This window comes from Macrosteles quadrilineatus, unplaced genomic scaffold (genome assembly GCF_028750875.1).
Source record: "Macrosteles quadrilineatus isolate MER2022 unplaced genomic scaffold, UCM_ALF_1.0 Scaffold_3__2_contigs__length_128488019, whole genome shotgun sequence".
Classification (NCBI taxonomy): domain Eukaryota; kingdom Metazoa; phylum Arthropoda; class Insecta; order Hemiptera; family Cicadellidae; genus Macrosteles; species Macrosteles quadrilineatus.
The window spans coordinates 110709892-110730331 of NW_026542596.1; the positions used below are offsets into that span (position 1 = coordinate 110709892).

Sequence of the window (20440 nt, forward strand, 5' to 3'; positions counted from 1 at the left end):
AAGAATCAACTTATCAACAAGATATACTGTACAATGAAAATTTGTTGAAATTTGGTTTTTTAATGAAAAATTGTTGACTGTAACCAACTGACTGAGTGAGTATTGACTGAGGATTTGCGGATGCAACTGAGACTGAACTGTGACTGGACTGATGTATAAGAATCAACCTTTATTTTGATATCAAAAGAATCACTATCATGTTAATTTTACACAACCTTTAGTCCTATATTTTTAGATTTTAAAAACAGTACAGTTAAATTTTATTTAAAAACATATCTTTATTTGGTAATATAACGAACTTGTTTACACTTTACAAATAACTTAACAAATTGAAACTAGGTTCTGCATAACAAATTGATACTAAACAGTAGAAATGACAATACACTTTATAACTAACGGCACAACACTTTTCATTGGAGTTATGGAAATATTATAAATGGGAATCACAAGAAAAACACAAATTTTACAAATGATTTGGGCTATATAAATAAATTTGATGAAAAGTAGATTCCCTCTATTATGCAAAAGAATTTACAGAAAAAGTTAAACTCGTTACCAGAAGAAAACTGGTTTGAGAAAAAATGCAATGAGTTATATTAGTTTTAGACAGGGCCTATTCTGACTTTTAAGCTCTATAAAGATTCTTGGCATTACGAAGCAGAAAATATGATGGTGTGCAAAACTGAAAACAGGAATGAAGTTATTCCTGAGTACTTTGAGTACTTTGATTTTGAGTATTTGAAACTGAGTAGTTCTTGATGATCCAAAAGTGCTCCATTACTTCAGTGAGGGCCAGTCTTTCTTCAGGCCTGTATCTGAGGAGTCTCGATATCAAATCCTTCGGTCCCGGAGTGATGCGTGACGTCCACGGAACAGCGACGTCAACAATCTTCCTGAAAGTTTCTTTTGATTCACCACTTTCAAAAGGAGGTTTGCCCACCAAGAATTCATAGCACAAAACACCCAGACACCAGTTATCCACTTTCTCGTTGTACTCTTTATTCCTCACCATTTCCGGTGGAAGGTAGTCCAGTGTGCCGCACATTGTTTTCCGTCGAGAAGAAGGTGCGTGGACGGACCAACCAAAATCAGCGAGTTTTATATCCCCTTCACTATTCATCAACAAGTTCTCTGGCTTTATATCTCTGTGGATCACTTTGTTAAGGTGGCAGTAGTGAAGAGCATCAGCAACTTGGAACGTGTACTTAGCCGCAGTTTTTTCATTGAATCTTTTCCCTGGCTGTTTTTGGAGATGTTTATAGAGCTCACCACCAGCAGCGAATTCCAAAACCAAAAAAATGTGTTTGGCATCGTAGAAGTAGGTTAGCATCTGCAACACATTCGGGTGTTTTAAGTGGCTCTGAATTTCTATTTCTCTAATAACTTGATGTTGCAAACCACATTTCATCAGTTCAGATTTAAATAGCATTTTTAGAGCTACAACCGCATGAGATGTTTTTTCTCTAGCTAAGTACACCCTACCGAATTTACCACGCCCCATTGGAGAGCCTATTTCAAAATCACTGATAGCCCAATTGTAAGGTTTGCCATTTCTTTTTAAAATGTGTTCTTCCATTCTAGACACCATATTGATAACATCGTCTTTGAGACTGTCTGGAACATCTGGTAGCTCAGCAGCAAACTGGAGTGAATTATTCTCAGTAGACCCCATCCTGAAAAAAAGTATAGTTGTGAAAACAGAGCTTGTGTAAGTGTGTTATTTTGGAATTGTTGAAAAAAAAATCTTTTACAAATTATTTAAAGTAAGTGATAGGAATTATTAGTACCAGCATCTTACCAGTCAGTCTTATAATTGTGGTTGCATTAACCCCTAATGGGTGATGAATTTTGTTGTTTAGGATGTTGGTTATTTTTCAAAACATAAATTTGGAAACAATTTTCTTGGTTTTTAGCGAATTTCCCATATAGGGAATAAGCTATTACCGTAGGTCTCATGGTAAGACCTAGACCCGGGACCGATTTACTTTTTCGTTTTGAGGTCCCCAGAGGCCAAAAACACCATCCGTTCAAATTCATATATATATATATGTGTATATAAATGTATTTATATATGTGTCCGTTAGCGCGATAACTCGAGCAAAACTGATCTGATTTTGATGAAATTTGGTACAAACGTGTAAACCTACATTTATTCGAACGAGTTCGCGAACCAGCATAATCGGACCATGGGATCAGGGGTTTATGGGGGGTTTTATGGGGTAAAAATGGGTTTTTCTCATTTTTGACCCTAAAAACTTTAAATTTCTAAATTTCTCTCTAGACCATTTTAAAGAGCTTAAAAAAACAAATAATTTAGTATATTGAAGTGTTTTTGAATGTTCATTGACTACGGAGAAAATTAAAAAAATTGTAAATTTAAAATGCCCATGTTATTCTTATGGAGAATAAATAAACTGTTCTAGTTTGCTTGTCTATGGATATATTTTAATCAAATTTGGCAATTTGGTTTATTTCATACTAAGCTATCAATATTTCAATTGAAAAAAACACACCTCAACATCTTCCCCGTAGCAGCAAACCTAACTACTCACTAAAATTAATGTTATTTAAAAATGGAAATAAATCTGAAAATTTATAGGGAATATTTTAGTAGAAATCAAGCCGGGTAAATGGAAATTCGCTTAGTATGCAGGTTTGCTGCGACGGGGGTATTCTAACTTATATTATATCCATAAGTTCCTCAAACCATTAGGTATCCTGAATATGTTAAAATACTCCCGCCGCAGCAAACCTGCCGACTGAGCGAATTTCCATTTGTCTGAATTGATTTTCAATTAAATAACATTAGGTTTAATGAGTACCTACCTAGGTTTGCTACTACAGTACAAGGAAACTAATGAAGTGTGTTTTTTTGGTAAAATATAATTAGCTTAGTATAAAATAAATAAATTTGCCAAGATTGATCAAAATATATCCATAAACAAGCAAACTACAAAATTTTACAATATTCTCCATAAGAATAACATGGGAATTAAAATTTAACATTTTTTTTAATTTTCTCCGTTAACAATAACACTTTGATATACTAAATTATTTGTTTTTTAAGCTCTTTAAAAAGGGCTAGAGAGAAATTAAGAAATTTTGTGTTTTGAGGGTAAACAATTTTACCCCATAAAACCCCCCGTAAAACCCCGTTCCTATGGTCCGATCATGCTGGTTCGCGAACTCATTCAAGTTTATCCCGCCTTACACCTCTAAACCAAATTTCATCAAAATCAAACAAAAATTACTCAAGTTATCACGTTCACGGACGTATATATTTACACTCATTACACATAGTCCCTAAAAATTTGAACGAATGGTGTTTTTGGCCTCTGGGGACATAAAAATGAAAAAGTAAATCGGTCCCGAGCCTAGGTCTTACCGTGCCAACTACGGTAATAAACTTCTCTATAGGGAAATTCGCTAAAAACTGCCAACCGGAATATCATAAGCTTCAAATTGGAGCATAGCTAGAAATATGATTAAGAAAACAGGTAGGAATGACAAATGTGGACAGAATGGATAAGATACCTGATGTGGCTTTGCACCGATTACAGTAACGACAGCTGGGTTCAATCATAGACAAAAAGAAATTAATATAAACTGTCAGCCGTGCTGCGGTTACCATAGGTTCTGGCGCACACCGCTGCCTTGAAGTTACGGCGTACACACTACGTAACTACATGGGGCTCCTTGCGGTGTGCTCCAGAACCTATGGTAACCGCAGCACGGCTGACGGTCTATATTTAATTCTTTTTGTCTACGGTTCAATGCTCTTCCTAACCACAAACTGTAAAGAGTCCTTTCCAAATTTTTTTCAGGTTGAACCAATAACCTAGGGTTACGAGGCAAGCAAATTAACACGATTGCTTTTAAGGGATCCAAGCTTTAGAAAGTGGAAGAATTGGCGTAATTAGTATTTTGTAACTGAATAAGAAAATATAAGTTTTGTAGCAATCTGATAGGGTATTTTGTGTTAAAAAAAAATTTCCTATGATACTGCAGGCCTACGGAAGGAGAATGTGTGTTGCTTCTATTGTGATTATCTAACATGTTTTATTTTGGTGTTTTGTAACAGAAAGTTGATATAGCCTATTAGTGCAGTAGAAATAATCGAAAATATAGCTTAAGGTGGAACTAATTGCAACACAAATGATTCTTGCTGTGAATGGTAGGTAGTATGCTTCTAATCAACATACTAAAAATATACATCCGTACTGTGGCGCAAAATACGTTTTTTGGCCGCCATCTTAAAAAAAGGGTCAAAATTTTAATATTCGTAAAAATAACTTTTTGGGTATTAAATTATAGGAAATTTAATGCTGGAAAATGTTATAATAGTGGTTATAAGCACTATTTAGAAATACGATCGTAGTACAAAATACCCCCCGCCGCAGCAAACCTGCAGACTAAACGAATTTCCATTTGTCTTAATTGATTTTCAATTAAATCTAGTAATTCAGTTTTAAAAATCTTTTTACAACTAAATCTAGAGTTCTACTGGACCGATTTTATAACCTAATGGGTCTTTGGAAAGGAATTCGTGTAGATTTTCAAATAATTATTAAAGTTTGATTTTTTAAGATTTGCTAGGCGAAACCCGTCAACGTCAACAATTAGATTAGGTACTGTTGAGTTTGCAAGTAAGATCTTTTTAACTATAAATCGATGATAGATAACTCCATTTTTTAACAATTTGGGTCGTTTATAATTTAGCAGTGTGCTTTAGGTACGTCCAATCTCAATAATCAATAATTCCAATGGAATCTGGTATTTCACTGAAGATTTTTAGATAAAAACATAAAGGATAATGTAACTACTGGAATGCATTTTTAATTGAAGTAAAAATTGAAAAAATCCAATTTAATTGTTTTCGTAGGGTTATACATTTGATAGATTAATTATGACAAATATGTGCTTGCATAGCTTTGAGACCAAAATTATGAAAATCGGTCCGGTAGAAGAGCCAAACGAACTCTAAAAAACAAATTTAACTCCCGTAAGTAATGTACAGGGAGGCAGTTTGTGCATAGCTCAAAATATACGTCAAAATGAGTGCTGATGCTTAATAGCTTGTGCTGGTGCGTCTATAGCTTTAGTTTAAAGCCGAATTTACACTATGTAGCAAAACCTGCTATATAACTTTTGCTATATAACATTGCTTTATAACTTTTGCTGTATGAAACATTTTCAAACAATTTTAGTGATTCTGGTGCTCGTGCTATATGTTATATGTAGCACAACCTCATTTGCATTCCGTATCGAAATGTGCGCTGAAGAGACATGGTTCTTGGCAGCTATCGTGGTGATCTTGGAAGTCAGAGAGAGAGACAGACAGGAGCGAAGATTTTATCAAGTTTTAGGTTTGACCGCTTCTTGCTTCGAGAAATAAGTACAGTGTAGCAGATTTATTTCGGGACCTTAATGATGATGAATACCCTGACAATCCATAATTAAAACGCTAAATAAGGCGACGGTAACTTCAAAAACGTTTTACGCATGATCACAACGCCGGTTGTCCACGGAACAGTTCAATTAAGTTTATAATATCAATAGCCCCGATAATATCATCCCGATCCTAGGCATTGCCACTTTCCGTTTCCAGTCCTTCCATTGTAAACAAAGATCGCTGAACAAAACCGTTCAGTGCTACATATAGCAGATGCTAGACGAAAAATATATGTATATCATTGCTACATGGCAATGTTAGGCTAGGGCCACACTTGGCGACTTAGATGTAGCACGTATTTCTTTTGATATTTACCGACTCCCGATGGATAGCACAATTTTAGCTATATATAGCAGGATCTGCTACATATAGCAGTGTTATATAGCACTTTTGTAAAGTTACTTTTTCTACTTCTAGCAAATGTTATATAACATTGCTAGATGTTACACAAATCTGCAATGTAGCAGGTTTAGCTACATAGTGTAAACCCGGCTTAAGGCAAAAATTATGAAAATCGGTCTGGTAGAAGAGCTAACCCGACTCGGAAAAGAAAAACCAATTATTTGTATAGATGGCAATAATTGATTAACCAGTATGCATAATCTAACCATACGAAAAATGAGTTGATAATTTAACAGCTTATTGTTATATTGTTATTTAATTAAATTTTCTTTGATTGAATATTGTTGTTAACAATTTGCATTTGTGTTTAAAGTGCGTTTCTTATGTTAAGTGTGTGATTCTTATGTTATGAGCTTAATATGTACCAAATGTTAGTGAGTAAAGTGGTGTATGGACTTCATAACCATTATTTTACTAGAGACCGTTGCATTAATTTAACCACAATGGGCTCTGTTGCTAGTCTATTAAATAAATAACATTAGGTTTAACGAAACGAGTACCAAGGTTTGCTGCTACAAGGAACCAATTAAGTGTGTTTTTAGTAAAATATTAATTGTGATTGAGCCATGCAAACGAGCTCATCTTGAAAATGAACGAGCATTTGAAATAAAACCACATTAGGACAGGACGACGTCTGTCGGGCCAGCTAGTTCTCCATAAGAATAACATGGGGATTTTGAATTACCAATTTTTTGAATTTTCCCCGTTACCAATAATCGTACAAAACCCCTTTGATATACTTAACTATTTGTTTTTTAAGCTCTTTAAAAAGGTCTAGAGAGAAATTGGGAAATTTTACGTTTTAAGGGTCAAAAATGAAAAAAAAAAAACAAATTTTAAAAGTATAAAATAACTTATAAATAAAAAACTTTTCAAATGCCACGTTTTTAAACGCACCTTTTTTCGCCCATAGTGCATCACTGTTAACAGTATATTTTAAATTCAACCATTATATTCTTTTCCAGCATGAAATGTTCTATAATTTGATACCAAACCAGATTTTTTAATAATAATTTAATATTTTACACTTTTTTAAATGGCGACCAAAAAACCGTATTTTGCGTAACAGTACAAATGTATATTTTTAGTATGTTTTTTATAAGTGTATTACCTACCATTTCTAACTGGAATAATTTCTGTTGCAATTAGTTCCACCTCAAACCCTATTTCTACTGCACTATATCTAAGCCAAATATTTGACTATCAAGTTGAAATTTTTCCCAGATGTTCTTCATCGTATTCACCAACTTTTTGGTATTACCGTACTATCAACTTGGGTTAAATATTTTTTTCTTCCAATTTTTTTAATCTTACAAGAACTCAAATCTGTTTTGGTTTATTTTTAAACCTTTAACTTACACAAGGCACACAAAATGACACCTAGTTGAACAAAATTGATCAATCTAATATATAAAATTCTCGTGTCACAGTGTTTGTCTGCAAACTCCTCCGGACTTCACCGATCGTTATGAAATTTGGTGTGTAAATTCTGTAGGTATGCGAATCGGACGTAAACTATTTCCCGTTTCGAAATTCTTAAAAGGGCTCCGCCCCAGTGGCTCTGGAGTTTCCCATGTTAACCTTATGAGAAATGGAATTAATGAATCTTAACAGCTGTTTCAATTTAAACAAGTTGGTTCTGTTCTATGATGTTCAATAGCATTAAAGTTACAAGGATTACCAACAGGGTGCAGCACTATTATTTCTTTTACATTTATGACAACAGCTAATTTGCAGCCAAAAGGTGAGTGAGCGTAGCGAATGAGCTCCAACCTAAAGGCAAGTGAGCGCAGCGAACGAGCTCCAACCCAAAGGTGAGTGAGCGTAGCGAACGAACTTCAACCAGGACGTGATTGAGCGATGCGAACGAGATCATCTTGAAAATTAAACGTAACGGTACTTTCTTTCCACCGGTCTGTCTTAGGGGAAACCTATAACTTAGGCGATACGAAGTTCGCCGGGTCAGCTAGTTACTTTATAGAAATTATATCAAATTTACATATTTGTTTTAAAATTTTCTGTATTAAGATTCATAAAATGGTACACATTACACGTAGTACCTATATTGAGTGGCTATAATGATGATGGGAACTACACTTTTGCCCTAAATTTCCTCTAGGTATGAGGTGTGAAACAAGCTACCTACACTTTCAGTACTTTTACAAGTTTTTGTAAGGTGTTGTTCCAAACCCAGGTTTCGTTAATATCTACGTTCGACAAGACAGCATCATCAAGTTATAGCCTAATGGCAAATGGCATTTGGATCCAGAATCCAACTTATTTTGCTCTGAATCAAATCAACGACCTTTTGATTTGAATGTGAGCACTAAAAGAACTGAGATCGATGGGAAACAGGTTTAATTATGGAAAGAAAATTTTGATTTACCGTACCAAACAATTACTCATTGGCTCGACAACGCTTATCTAATCTGGAAAGAAGAACAGATAAATATAACGAATTTGGTGAAAAACATGTACAGAAAATGGAGAGATATGTTACTAAAGTACTACGGAAATAATACTACGGTAATAGGTACCGTAAGTAGTAATGCCACGGAAGAAGCAAGACTTTAAAAAAGTTAAAAATACGAATGCTCTAGAAGAGATGGACCCAGAAGCTTAACCTAGGCTAAGTTAAGTTAATGCCAAAGCTCATTGTAAAAGGGGGGCTCTGGCAGGTAGGTAGCCCTTTTCTTGAATAATATCTAGACCCACAATAAGTTAGTAACAGAAAATTAATATTGAAATCAAATTATAGCCTATAAGTAATATTAATCATTAGTTGTTGTATCATAGGCCTACGATAAAATATAAAGGGTTCTCTGGGAAACTGTACCCAACCAAAAATATACAGAAAACGCTAATAGGCGTGTAAGCGTTTTCAGTTAGAACATAGCTTTTATGCCTAGCGGGTAGACTTCCATATCTGTTGGCACAAACAACCGAATGAAAATAACGATTATTCGATATATCGTTTGGTTAGTTAGGTAAGGTTAACCTAACCAAACGACATATCGAATAATCCATTTTTTCATTCGGATGTTTGTGCCAACAGATACGGAAGTGTAACTTACCCCATTTAGCCTAGGCCTAATGTTGTTAAGTTTTGATACAGCTTTAAACTGTACCTTTTGTAAAATAGCTTAGTGCTGCCGTCGAAATAAATGAATTGAAACAGAAACACCCAAAACACTAGCTAAACTTAGCCTAGCTTAAAATAATTTTTCCAAAACCGGTTCTTGCCTATTAAGTTACTTCAGGTAACTAGCCTAAGTTACAGGTTTTTAAGTCCTAACTCACCTTTGCTGTTGTAGGCCTAAGTTAGTGGGAATGATTCTTGGTCAACAAAAACACTAGTCTTTAAGGTGATGCCGGTAGTAGGCCCCTGCTGCCTAATTAATACGAAACTCTAGCTAAGTTAGGCAACGATGATCAGTAACAAAATATGAAATTAATCTAGCCTACTTCTTAATCATATTTAAAAACTTGTTCTTGGTTCTTGCTCACACTTGATGATAAAATAAAAATCTAAAATCTCATGCATGAACAAAATTGTTCTATTCTAATTCTATACTATTAACTATTTTTTGCTTTGCTTTGACTTTTTAGGTTTCCCTCCAATCAAATCACCACCAAACAAACCACTGGGATATCATTTCATTTCCGAAGTATCACTGTTTCACTATCCCATTTTCCAAATCTAAATTATTCTATTAGCCTAATGGTATATATATATATAATAAAACCCTTGTACCATAGATTAAACACACGCCTCAATTAAACATATGTTCGTATTTCTGAAATTGTGTTGATTAGTCTATGCTATTATTTAATGAACCACTGTATCAACCCTTTGTGGTCTATAGGCCACAATGGTCTTTTATAATTTTTATCACAGATGTGTTACTATTGAAATGAAATGCTTTATTTTCCACTAGCTGTAACCCGCGGGCTTTGCCCCGTTTAACTTCTTAATTTTCAAGATGATCTCGTTTGCATGGCTCAATCACATCCTGGTTGAAGTTCGTTCGCTACGCTCACTCACCTTTGGGTTGGAGCTCGTTCGCTGCGCTCACTTTCCTTCAGGTTAGCTCGTTCGCTACGCTCACTTGCCTTCAGGTTAGATCGTTCGCTACGCTCACTCGCCTCCAGGTTGAAGTTCGTTCGCTACGCTCACTCACCTTTTGGTTGCAAATTAGCTGTTGTCATAAATGTAAAAGAAATAATAGTGCTAGTGCTGCACCCTGTTGGTAATCCTTGTAACTTTAATGCTATTGAACATCATAGAACAGAACCAACTTGTTTAATTGAAACAGCTGTTAAGATTCATTAATTCCATTTCTCATAAGGTTAACATGGGAAACTCCAGAGCCACTGGGGTGGAGCCCGGAAGGATTTTTGGGATAAAAATATGCCTATATGTTAATCGGGAATATGAGCTATCATCATGCCGAATTTCAGCCCGATCCGACCAGTATTTTTCGAGTTTACTTTTCCCATACACACAGCAACCACCTCTTTTTTATAATAGTATAGATTAGGCATGAAATGCAATAGGCATCGTCAGAACAAATAACAATATACAATTTTCATTAAAATTAAAACTAAAATGCAAAAATCACACAGCAAACAAAACTTATATTATATTCTGTCACAGAGGTGTTCTCACCTGTCTTGTGTTCTTATTAATTTATTTGCTGCGGTAACTTTATACTTTAATATCGTTATTTTGAGATGAACAGAAAATAAAAAGAATTTATAATGGGTTATGACTATATTTGGTCATTTGGGTGGCACAATTCTCCCCAAGCAGCTTACAAGCAAGAAGGAGAAGTTTGCCTCCATCGTCTCCGTCTCTTCTCTTTTGGGGGTTTCCTTCGGCGGAAGCCCCCTTTAATAAACACCAATAAGGTGGATCAATTCAGGGAGTCTTACTTTCACATTCACATTACTGGCTGATGGCAACCGGTGGCCTAAAGACGTGGCTGGTTACTTTTGTTTAGAGTCAGCATGATGTGTGGACTTCAACGTGAAGTCCCCCGTCCCACTTTCCCAACGAGGCCGAGGGTGGCGGAAGTGGAGTGACCGGGCAGAAACAATGTTATCCTATAATAACTAAGTAGAATGTTGTGAGATGGTCTGTGTTACTGACTAAGATCAGCTATTTCATCAGTCAGGATTATTCAGGATTATCAGTCAGGTCTTGACTGGAATAAACCCAGCCAGATCCACACTTAATGAAAAACGTGCTGATTCCACTTCCCCATAGCACTCCCGAAAACCCTGCTCAGCATAAGCCAGCTTTGATAGGTCTCAAATAAATAGATTAGCTACATTTTATTCAACTCTAACTACTCCTCGCCATTGTGATACGCCTGCAGCAACTTGCCCTAAACATGATATCGATAAATGTAAAGTTTAATTTAGTTCTTGAGTTAATTTATTGTTGGTTGATCTTGGTCTAATTTAGAAAAGATATGATTCCCCTTACCCCCTTTATCCCCCAAAAGATTAATTAACTAGTTAGACATTATGGGTACCTTGCCAACTGTAGAGACCAAGGAGTCCTTCCCGGTGTGTGGTAGAACGTAGAACTCTAGAAGCAAGACAAACCTCGAAACCTGGTTGCCGGCGGTTGATCCTTTCCGGCCGGAGCGCTAGTGTCGCTCCGAGTAGAACTGTCTGCTCGCCTTTGGATCAGCTGATGGGGTTGACTCTTACCTTATACCATAATTGTTGGCGGTGATGTGGGTTATTCCCACAGGATAATTTTAAGTGGGTTCTGCCATTGACTATTGTATACTGAAGGTTCTACCACGGCGGCCTTTAACTACAGGCCGCAGCCATCGAAGTGGCAACGTCACAAGTAGGGTTGTAACAGCTGTTTTGTTTGGAAGCAGTGAAGCAGGTAATGGTATTCGTGTATTTACGAACGCTTGGTTACTGGGTTAATGTTGACCCGCCTGCAGCTTGCAATTCGTTTTTATCTATTATCTTGAAGTTAAAATCACATGCGAAAAAGACTAATTTATGGATTTTCAAAACTATTTTGTAAATACTTGAAGAAACAATTACCAATTTTTAGTTAATCCAGTGCATATAGTTTGGATCTTAGTGAATATTTTACAGGTTATTTCAACTTGATAAACACTTTAATAATGCAAAGAGGTTATTTTTTGCAGGGCCCTGTTTAAGCGGTATACGCTGGCGAGTGGAACTCTCCAGGGATAACTGGGTCAAATTTCGAAGTTGAGCCATCAAAAAACTACTCGCTAACAACTGACGTTTCTCAGGATCGCACAGGTGACATTTTGGTTGTTAGGGGAGCACATTAACCACTCAGCTACCCAGCCTTTATACTCTCTGGCCATATATTAAAGTTCGTACCCATATATTAAAGCTGGCAAGATATCATTTGTCTGGAAATGGGAAAGATTCTACATCAAAGCACTCGATCGCCACGGGTACAAAAACACGCTAAAGCAACTTTCAGATTTTATAGTAAGATATATATTCTTCATGCAATATCCAATGTCAATGGTTAACGCTACGAAATAACCACGAGGGTTAAAAACAAATAGTGTACCAATTCTAAGAGAAAAAATATTCAACTTAAGATACAGAATAGAGTTACAGGATAATTTGCTGAATAGTGAAAGACAGGCTATCTTTAGAACATGTATTTGGGTTCTTGTTCTTGGGGTTTTGAATACCGTACATCAAATGTGTAAACAACAGTGTACAAATTTTGCTAATTTAAGTTCGGAGTAACAAAAAAAAGGCTCAAGTTAACTGTTGGGCATGTTCTGCCAAAATCGAAACCTTTAAGTTTCGTGCGACACCCGCCTACATAGATCAAGCTGAGTAAGAATAATGAGTGTTAAATTACGTAGAAAAAAAGCTCTGTAGTCCTCTGAATATCGAGTGAAAAAGTACCGGTACTTAAAACATAATAAAAGCAACAATACGTGTGTGATAAAATTTCAGGTATCCTATATATTATACTTTTGGTATTTATATTATATTCAATGCTGTGGTTGTCAACACTTCCAAATGCTATCTTTGGTGTCGAAAGCTAAAACTATAAAAATACAAAATGCTAGTACACTTCAAATCAGCTGTTTCAGGTTGTAAACAAACAGCTGCTTGAAAATCTTGATGACAGACTGACAGACCACCGGGCCGCTGCTGCTGTCTCCACACGCTGATCTGTTGGTAATCCTCTGAACGTGCCTCTGCAGGATCTGCCATTTCCGGTCCTCCCTTTGAAACGGAAGTGTTTACAGCACTACAAGGCCTCCCTACAAACAAAATATGTCTAAGGCACACGCTTAGGTGGGCGTCTGCTTTACTAACAATATAATTTACTATCTCAATGCTCAAACGATGTGATCGATTCATTTGTATGGACAATTCTGATTTACGATTGAAAACAATCCAGCCATGTCTAAATAAATCTTCTCTCGTTACTCTGTACACACAATTGAATCTAATTTACTACAGAAAGAAATTATGTTTGAAATTTATATTCAGCACGACACTAGAGTTTATCTTCAAGCTAGATTTACCGAACAATAGTCACAATTATTTCTCAACCTGTTTTCCACCATTTTCGAGCATTTCCAGAACATACAAGGTTTATCTAGCTGGTTGACACACACAATCATGGTGACTAATCCAACTGAAGATTCGTAGTTTCGATTTCCTGGTGACTCCTGTGACGTAGTAATCCGTCGGCCAGGTGGTCATCCTAGTATTTATGGAATAATAAGTTTGCCAGAGCAGCGCGAGCGATATTTCCCTGTCACGAATCGCACATCCGTCTCTCTGTCCCTGTGTTTGGGTGGTCTGGTCTATCCCTCCCCATGTAGTGGCCCTGGAGGCTCAAATATTTCACGGTAACACGTCCACTGTCAACACTCTTGTAGGGAGGGAGTCATGTTTCAAAGTTACATTTTCTAAAACTAAAATGAATATTTCGAACCGTTAGTTTTAGTTATTCATAGAACTATGACTTACATTCCATTCACAGGAACTTTTCTGTTAATACACTAGTATCACTATATAATTTCTACATATAAATACACAATCAAAGTTTTAAAATATGTCTTGGTTCTAAATTAACCTAACCTAACCCAGCCCAAAACAACAACAGGAGCATTCTAAACAGAATTTCGTAAATAATTACAACATATAAATTTGAAAATACCCCCGCCGCAGCAAACCTGCAGACTAAGCGAATTTCCATTTGTCTGATTTGATTTACACTGAAATGTCTACTTAAAAATATAACATTTATTCCCGATTTAAATAGAATTAGTTTAACAAGTACTTAGGTTTGCTGCATCAGGGAGGGTAAAACTGTTTTTTTTTTTAAATGTTAATAGTTAGTAAGAAATAAAAACGTTTTCCAAATTTGATCAAAATATGTTCATAAACAAGCAAACTACAACAGTTTACTTATTCTCCATAAGAATAACATGGGAATTTTAAATTTACAATTTTTTTTAATTTTCTCCGTAACCATTTGGCGCATAATAACGCTTCAATATACTAAATTATTTGTTTTTTTAAGCTCTACAAAATGGTTTGTAAAGAAATTGCTAAATTTTAAGTTTTTAGGGTCAAAAATGGAAAAAACCTATTTTTACCCCATAAAACCCCCCGTAAACCCTCGTTCCCATGGTCCAATCATGCTGGATCGCGAACTCGTTCGAATAAACGTAGGTTTACACGTTTGTACCAAATTTCATCAAAATCGGATCATTTTTGCTCGAGTTATCGTGCTAACGGACATATATATATATATATATATATATATATATATATATTATTTTCTTGCATATATATGAATTTGAACGGATGGTGTTTTTAGCCTCTAGGGACCTCAAAACGAAAAAAAAAATCGGTCCCGCGTCCAGGTCTTACCATGAGTACTACGGTAATAGCTTATTCCCTATAGGGGAAATTCGCTAAAAAGTTGGAAATCAACAGAAAATATGCGTTTTTGTGTTAAAAATGCTTCTAGTTTTTAAATGAAATTGAACGAAGTTAAATCGAGCCACTGAGGAGTGCGATGATGTAAATTACTCCGTTGACGAATATGCAAACATTATTACCAAGACAAACTGAAATGCCGACTTATTGTAAACTTTAGCATCTTTTACTTTCGATCAACTATCTTCGTAACAAAAACCAAACGATAATATCGAATTTGTCACTGTAGCACACCATGCAAGTCAATCATTTAACTATATCCTTAAAAAAATATGCTGCAGCTGCACCATACAAATGCGATGCAGTACCCATTCGAAAACCAATCAAAATGTGTTGTTCTTTTTAAATGTACTAGCGGTAGACAATTTTTAAATTCAGATTCAACATTATTTAATGAGAACTCCCATTATGTACTTACCGTAGTAATTCTTACTAACGATACAATTTTGGCAGTAGGCCTACTATAGTTAGAGTACGAGTAAGAATCATTAAACAATGTTAGAGACAAAAACGACGCTATAGCTAAAAAAGTAATATCTTTATGTTAATATCTCTGATTGGGAAAGTTATACATTTTGGCTAGTATCAGCACGTTATGTAAATATAAACGGTGTCAGCAATCTGACACATACTTTTCCCCATTATCTTGCCAACAACCCTTATCATGGTTGGTTGAACCAGCCTCAAGTGGTGGGAGAAAGTATGGTATGTTATGGGTGAAATCAGACTTTCAATAACTCTTGATCCGTAATTTTTACACCAATTGGGGTTGTACCATTCTGTTAAGAATCATAGGAGCCAAAAATACTAAACTGTGATCCTTAACCTTATATATGAATAAATTTATATGCTATCGCTTAACCACAACAATTAAAATTTAAAAGTTGTAAAGTTGTAAAAGTTGTAAATACTCTTTTTAATACTTTTCAATGAAATGGCGACCATGCAATGTGGGTATTTTAAGCCAAGTATGAATGGAGATGAGTGTAGGATGAGTGGTGCGATCTTGTAGTCTTGTTAGTGACTAAGGCACTAACAAAATAAGGTCTAATATTCCTTAGACACATCTGTTAATTAATATCCCATACAGCGAATGGCAACTAAGGGACCTACAGTTTAATAGTGGAGTCCGAACCACGTTTTTGCCTTTGTATATAAGATCAGGATAGTACTGCGGATAGTCGTAGTACTCACTTGTGTGGACGTTAATCCACACCAGGGAGTATCGCATCCACAGCTCATTCCTATATATCCACAATCCGTTTTTATTACAGTTTCAAAATATCCCACAGTTACAGTAGTTACGTTCACTCAGAATAAAATCAATGTGTGTTTATCTCAATCAATCCAATGGAATCAGATATAAAACAATGTAGAAGGTATTAAATATTTTTAATATCTACGTTTAGTATCTTAATTCAGTTTACCTTGTATAAATCGTTAAATTATTTTATTTTGATTAATCAATTAGATAACTTTCGCATTAGACCACTCAATTTTGAATTGTTTATTGAAAACTGTACAGAAATATGTTTACAAAGCTTATATTCTAATATAACTCAGATAGGCTCTGTTCTATTATACAAAATGGCGTAATCAAAATTAGAAAATTGGCACACTGAATTCAAACCTTTGAAAAGGTACGACATCAGAATAATACTGTCCTTGAAAATTTCAACTGTAAAGACTTTTTAAAGACGTTTCTATCACCATACCATCATTATCATTATCATTTGAGCCATAATATTAAGATGTTCAAAATATATTCCGTTAACAGTGATAGTGTTAAAATACTGTAATTGAAATTGCAATATTTAAATGCATGAAAATACTCTACTAACATCAATAAGCCACTGGTTCAAATTAATTAAACATTATCACCTTATAATGTACCTTTAAATTAAACTAGTTTTATTCTGAAAACCCATTGGATAAGGTTGTTCCTGGATGAGGTTTCGCTTAGTAAATTAGTTTTGAATTACCAGGAGGGGGGGGGGGGGGTCAATCAAGTAGGCCTAAGTGAAATTGAATTGTTTATATACCTTTTTTCATGAAAAAAACAATCTTACGAATTTTAAATATTTTAAGGAATTTGAATAATATGTACATTGCCACCTACAATTACTATCTTTTTCTAACAGTTGTAACTAATTCAGGCTATTTACTGGGAAATATACACGAGATAAGACATCAATCAAAATAACAGGAGTAAAACTATGTACAATAATATTTACAATAGCACATATTTTAACCAGCTACAGCAAAATAATGGGCAAAAATCTAAAAGAAAAACAGAACTCATTCAAATTGCTTATTTAATTTGTTTGTTCAAACATCTTTTAAAATGACTAGCTTAAGTTTGATGATAAAAAATGTTTCACTACTTCCTAATATTGGTTTAGAAATAACCAACTACGAAAAGTAATTGAAAACGAATGAATTCATAGTTCGGGTTTTTGTTCGTCCAGTTGCGTATTTACGTAACGTATACATAATATCTGCTGAAACAGATTTTCAAAAGAATTATCGAGGACAATATTATTGTTATCACAGATTTCAAAAATTTCAATACGTTTTGACATACGGAATCAGGCCTTCGTGTATGAGGGAAAGTAAAAGTAAAGAAATTAGTAAATAAACCAGACAAACGGGTGCCGAGACAAGATACTACATTAAAAAAATACATTTTTAGAGCTGGTTATATGTTACAAGACTAAAAATAAGAAACAAAGACGTCCATAGAAACGTCCATTAACGATACGATAACAACCACCCAGTCCGAGTAGCCTACTGAAGCCCCAATGGCGATCGTTTGCAATTTTTTTTTAAATAAGATATTTACTATTTTCAACTGCTCTAAAACTCTTATGTAAACTATCTGACGGATACCAGTTTGAGCATAATTCTTCTTATCGACGTTTCTACCTGAAAACGGTGTAAATTATTCCACATCCCGAAACGTCCACTGATTAAAAATATTCGCGATAATCATTTACACAACGTACATTCCATATTTTTATCAAACTACAGTGGTAGCAAAACGGGAGTGCCGATGGAGACCTGTGGGGGTGCGTGCGTTTGAAGGGACTTGACCTGGTCTCCATCGGCACTCCCGTTTTGCTACCACTGTAAAAAACGAATTTCTCATAAGATTTTGTCCAAAGATTTAAAATTCACTGCTACGCCACATCAGCTGAGTTTGCTGCCGAAGCTGACGTCACTTGCTGATGTGCTGACGTCACCGTCTTGCTGATACTCTCCACGATGAGGCTGAGGCAGTCAAGACTAGACGTGGAGCTGGGAGTTTCACTTGCTGAAGTAGCGAGGTGTGAGTTGCTTTCCGTTGAGAAAGCTGTAAAAAAGACAAACTGTATTACTTTTCTTTTGGTATTATTTTGAAAATAACTCAAGGTTCACTGGTTCAAGCATGATGAGGGGCCTTGAGAGAAGGATTTGGAAAATTGAGATGTTATAAACTGAATATAGGCCTAAATCTAGTAGATAAAATCGTGCTGTGCTAAATGTTTGTTAAGTCAGTTAGTGCAAATTTTACGTATTGTATTTAAAGGAATAGCAGAGGTTCCTTAAAAGGAATTTCGTCAACCCTAAAGCGCTCTACGGTCAGATATCTTTGGGTTTTTGTGACTGACAGGAAGGGAGGTGCAATCTGTGTGCTCAAAATTGTATTGATTATTGGGATTGCCAATTTTTAAGAATGTGTGATAAAATTTTATAATAAGGTGGGTGCTTCAAACGTGTTACGACAAGAAGGGTTTATGGATACCAATTTAAATTAAATACACTTTTACACATTTTGCCGTGGTCTTCTCCTAACCTGATACATTTCAACACTGCATTGCCATTCTAACATAAATCAAAACACTAAAATCAATAAACAAACAAATATGCACTGTTTACATCAGCTGGTATTATTTAAAAATGCTTATAGAAACACTGTAGCAGTACTTCCTTCAGAAAATTACTGGATCTCTGACGGCCTGTGGGGCAGAGCAAGGGTAATCTTTGACACTTCTGATATTTTTACCGCCATCCTTGGACCTTAAGCTTTAAAATAAATCCTCAAAAGCCATGCTACCTTTTACCTAGCTCGAGATATTTCGTGGGGACCGATTTGCTTATGAAATTAAATATATAGATGATAAACAACGCTCACCTTAAAACTTAGGACAATTAAAATTAATTTTATCGTACAGTTAAAAAGGATAGTTACAACTGCAATAACGATTATAATTAGATCCGAACAACTATCGCCTAGACCAAAAATATAAACACAGCCTAATTTACAACTGCCAAAACTAAACTGAAACAACTTTGTTAGACGAAAATACAACAGCGAGGAGTTCAAAGACGGGAAAGAAAGGAGTGGGTGGAGAGGGAAGTGGTTTTAATCAATTCCACACATCTTGATGTGTATAAATAGTGGTACCATCGTTAGCCGTGCAACGTTTAGTTAGAGCGATGCCTGGTGTTGTAATGTAGCGTGGCCGCTATTTCCAGCTCTTGGCTGATTGCTGCTCTGATATTGTACCGATGGTGTTTAATGAGTGATATTGCACTACAACGTTTAGTTAGAGCGATGCCTGGTGTTGTAATGTAGCGTGGCCGCTATTTCCAGCTCTTGGCTGATTGCTGCTCTGATATTGTACCGATGGTGTTTAATTGGTGAAATTGCACTAAAACGTTTAGTTAGAGCGATGCCTGGTGTTGTAATGTAGCGTGGCCGCTATTTCCAGCTCTTGGCTGATTGCTGCTCTGATATTGTACCGATGGTGTTTAATTGGTGAAATTGCACTAAAACGTTTAGTTAGAGCGATGCCTGGTGTTGTAATGTAGCGTGGCCGCTATTTCCAGCTCTTGGCTGATTGCTGCTCTGATATTGTACCGATGGTGTTTAATGAGTGATATTGCACTACAACGTTTAGTTAGAGCGATGCCTGGTGTTGTAATGTAGCTTGTCCGCTATTTCCAGCTCTTGGCTGATTGCTGCTCTGATATTGTACCGATGGTGTTTAATGAGTGATATTGCACTACAACGTTTAGTTAGAGCGATGCCTGGTGTTGTAATGTAGCGTGGCCGCTATTTCCAGCTCTTGGCTGATTGCTGCTCTGATATTGTACCGATGGTGTTTAATGAGTGATATTGCACTACAACGTTTAGTTAGAGCGATGCCTGGTGTTGTAATGTAGCTTGTCCGCTATTTCCAGCTCTTGGCTGATTGCTGCTCTGATATTGTACCGATGGTGTTTAATGAGTGATATTGCACTACAACGTTTAGTTAGAGCGATGCCTGGTGTTGTAATGTAGCGTGGCCGCTATTTCCAGCTCTTGGCTGATTGCTGCTCTGATATTGTACCGATGGTGTTTAATGGGTGATATTGCACTACAACGTTTAGTTAGAGCGATGCCTGGTGTTGTAATGTAGCGTGGCCGCTATTTCCAGCTCTTGGCTGATTGCTGCTCTGATATTGTACCGATGGTGTTTAATGAGTGATATTGCACTACAACGTTTAGTTAGAGCGATGCCTGGTGTTGTAATGTACCGTAGCCGCTATTTCCAGCTATTGGCT

The 20440-nt window shown here is 35.8% G+C and overlaps 2 protein-coding genes across 2 annotated transcripts in view; both read right to left on the bottom strand.

Moving 5' to 3' along the window:
* Window positions 1–258: 258 nt before the first annotated feature.
* On the bottom strand, window positions 259–11533 carry LOC128989843 (aurora kinase C-like). Its single transcript, XM_054411922.1, has 2 exons — window positions 11395–11533; window positions 259–1673 (listed from the first exon to the last, which is right to left on the bottom strand). Exon 2 carries the CDS (start codon window positions 1670–1672, stop codon window positions 701–703), a length of 972 nt encoding a protein of 323 aa, XP_054267897.1. The 5' UTR covers window position 1673; window positions 11395–11533; the 3' UTR covers window positions 259–700.
* Window positions 11534–16379: 4846 nt separating this feature from the next.
* Window positions 16380–20440, bottom strand: part of LOC128990466 (myogenic factor 6) — a 42129-nt gene continuing 38068 nt past the window's right edge. The window contains exon 7 of the mRNA XM_054412837.1: window positions 16380–18203. Within this exon, the coding sequence (XP_054268812.1) occupies window positions 18031–18203 (173 nt within the window). The 3' untranslated portion in view covers window positions 16380–18030. The remainder of the gene's footprint in view (window positions 18204–20440) is intronic.

Coding starts and splice junctions, on each gene's coding strand:
- LOC128989843 (XM_054411922.1), bottom strand. CDS start 1,672: ATGGGGTCTACTGAGAATAATTCACTCCAGTTTGCTGCTGAGCTACCA.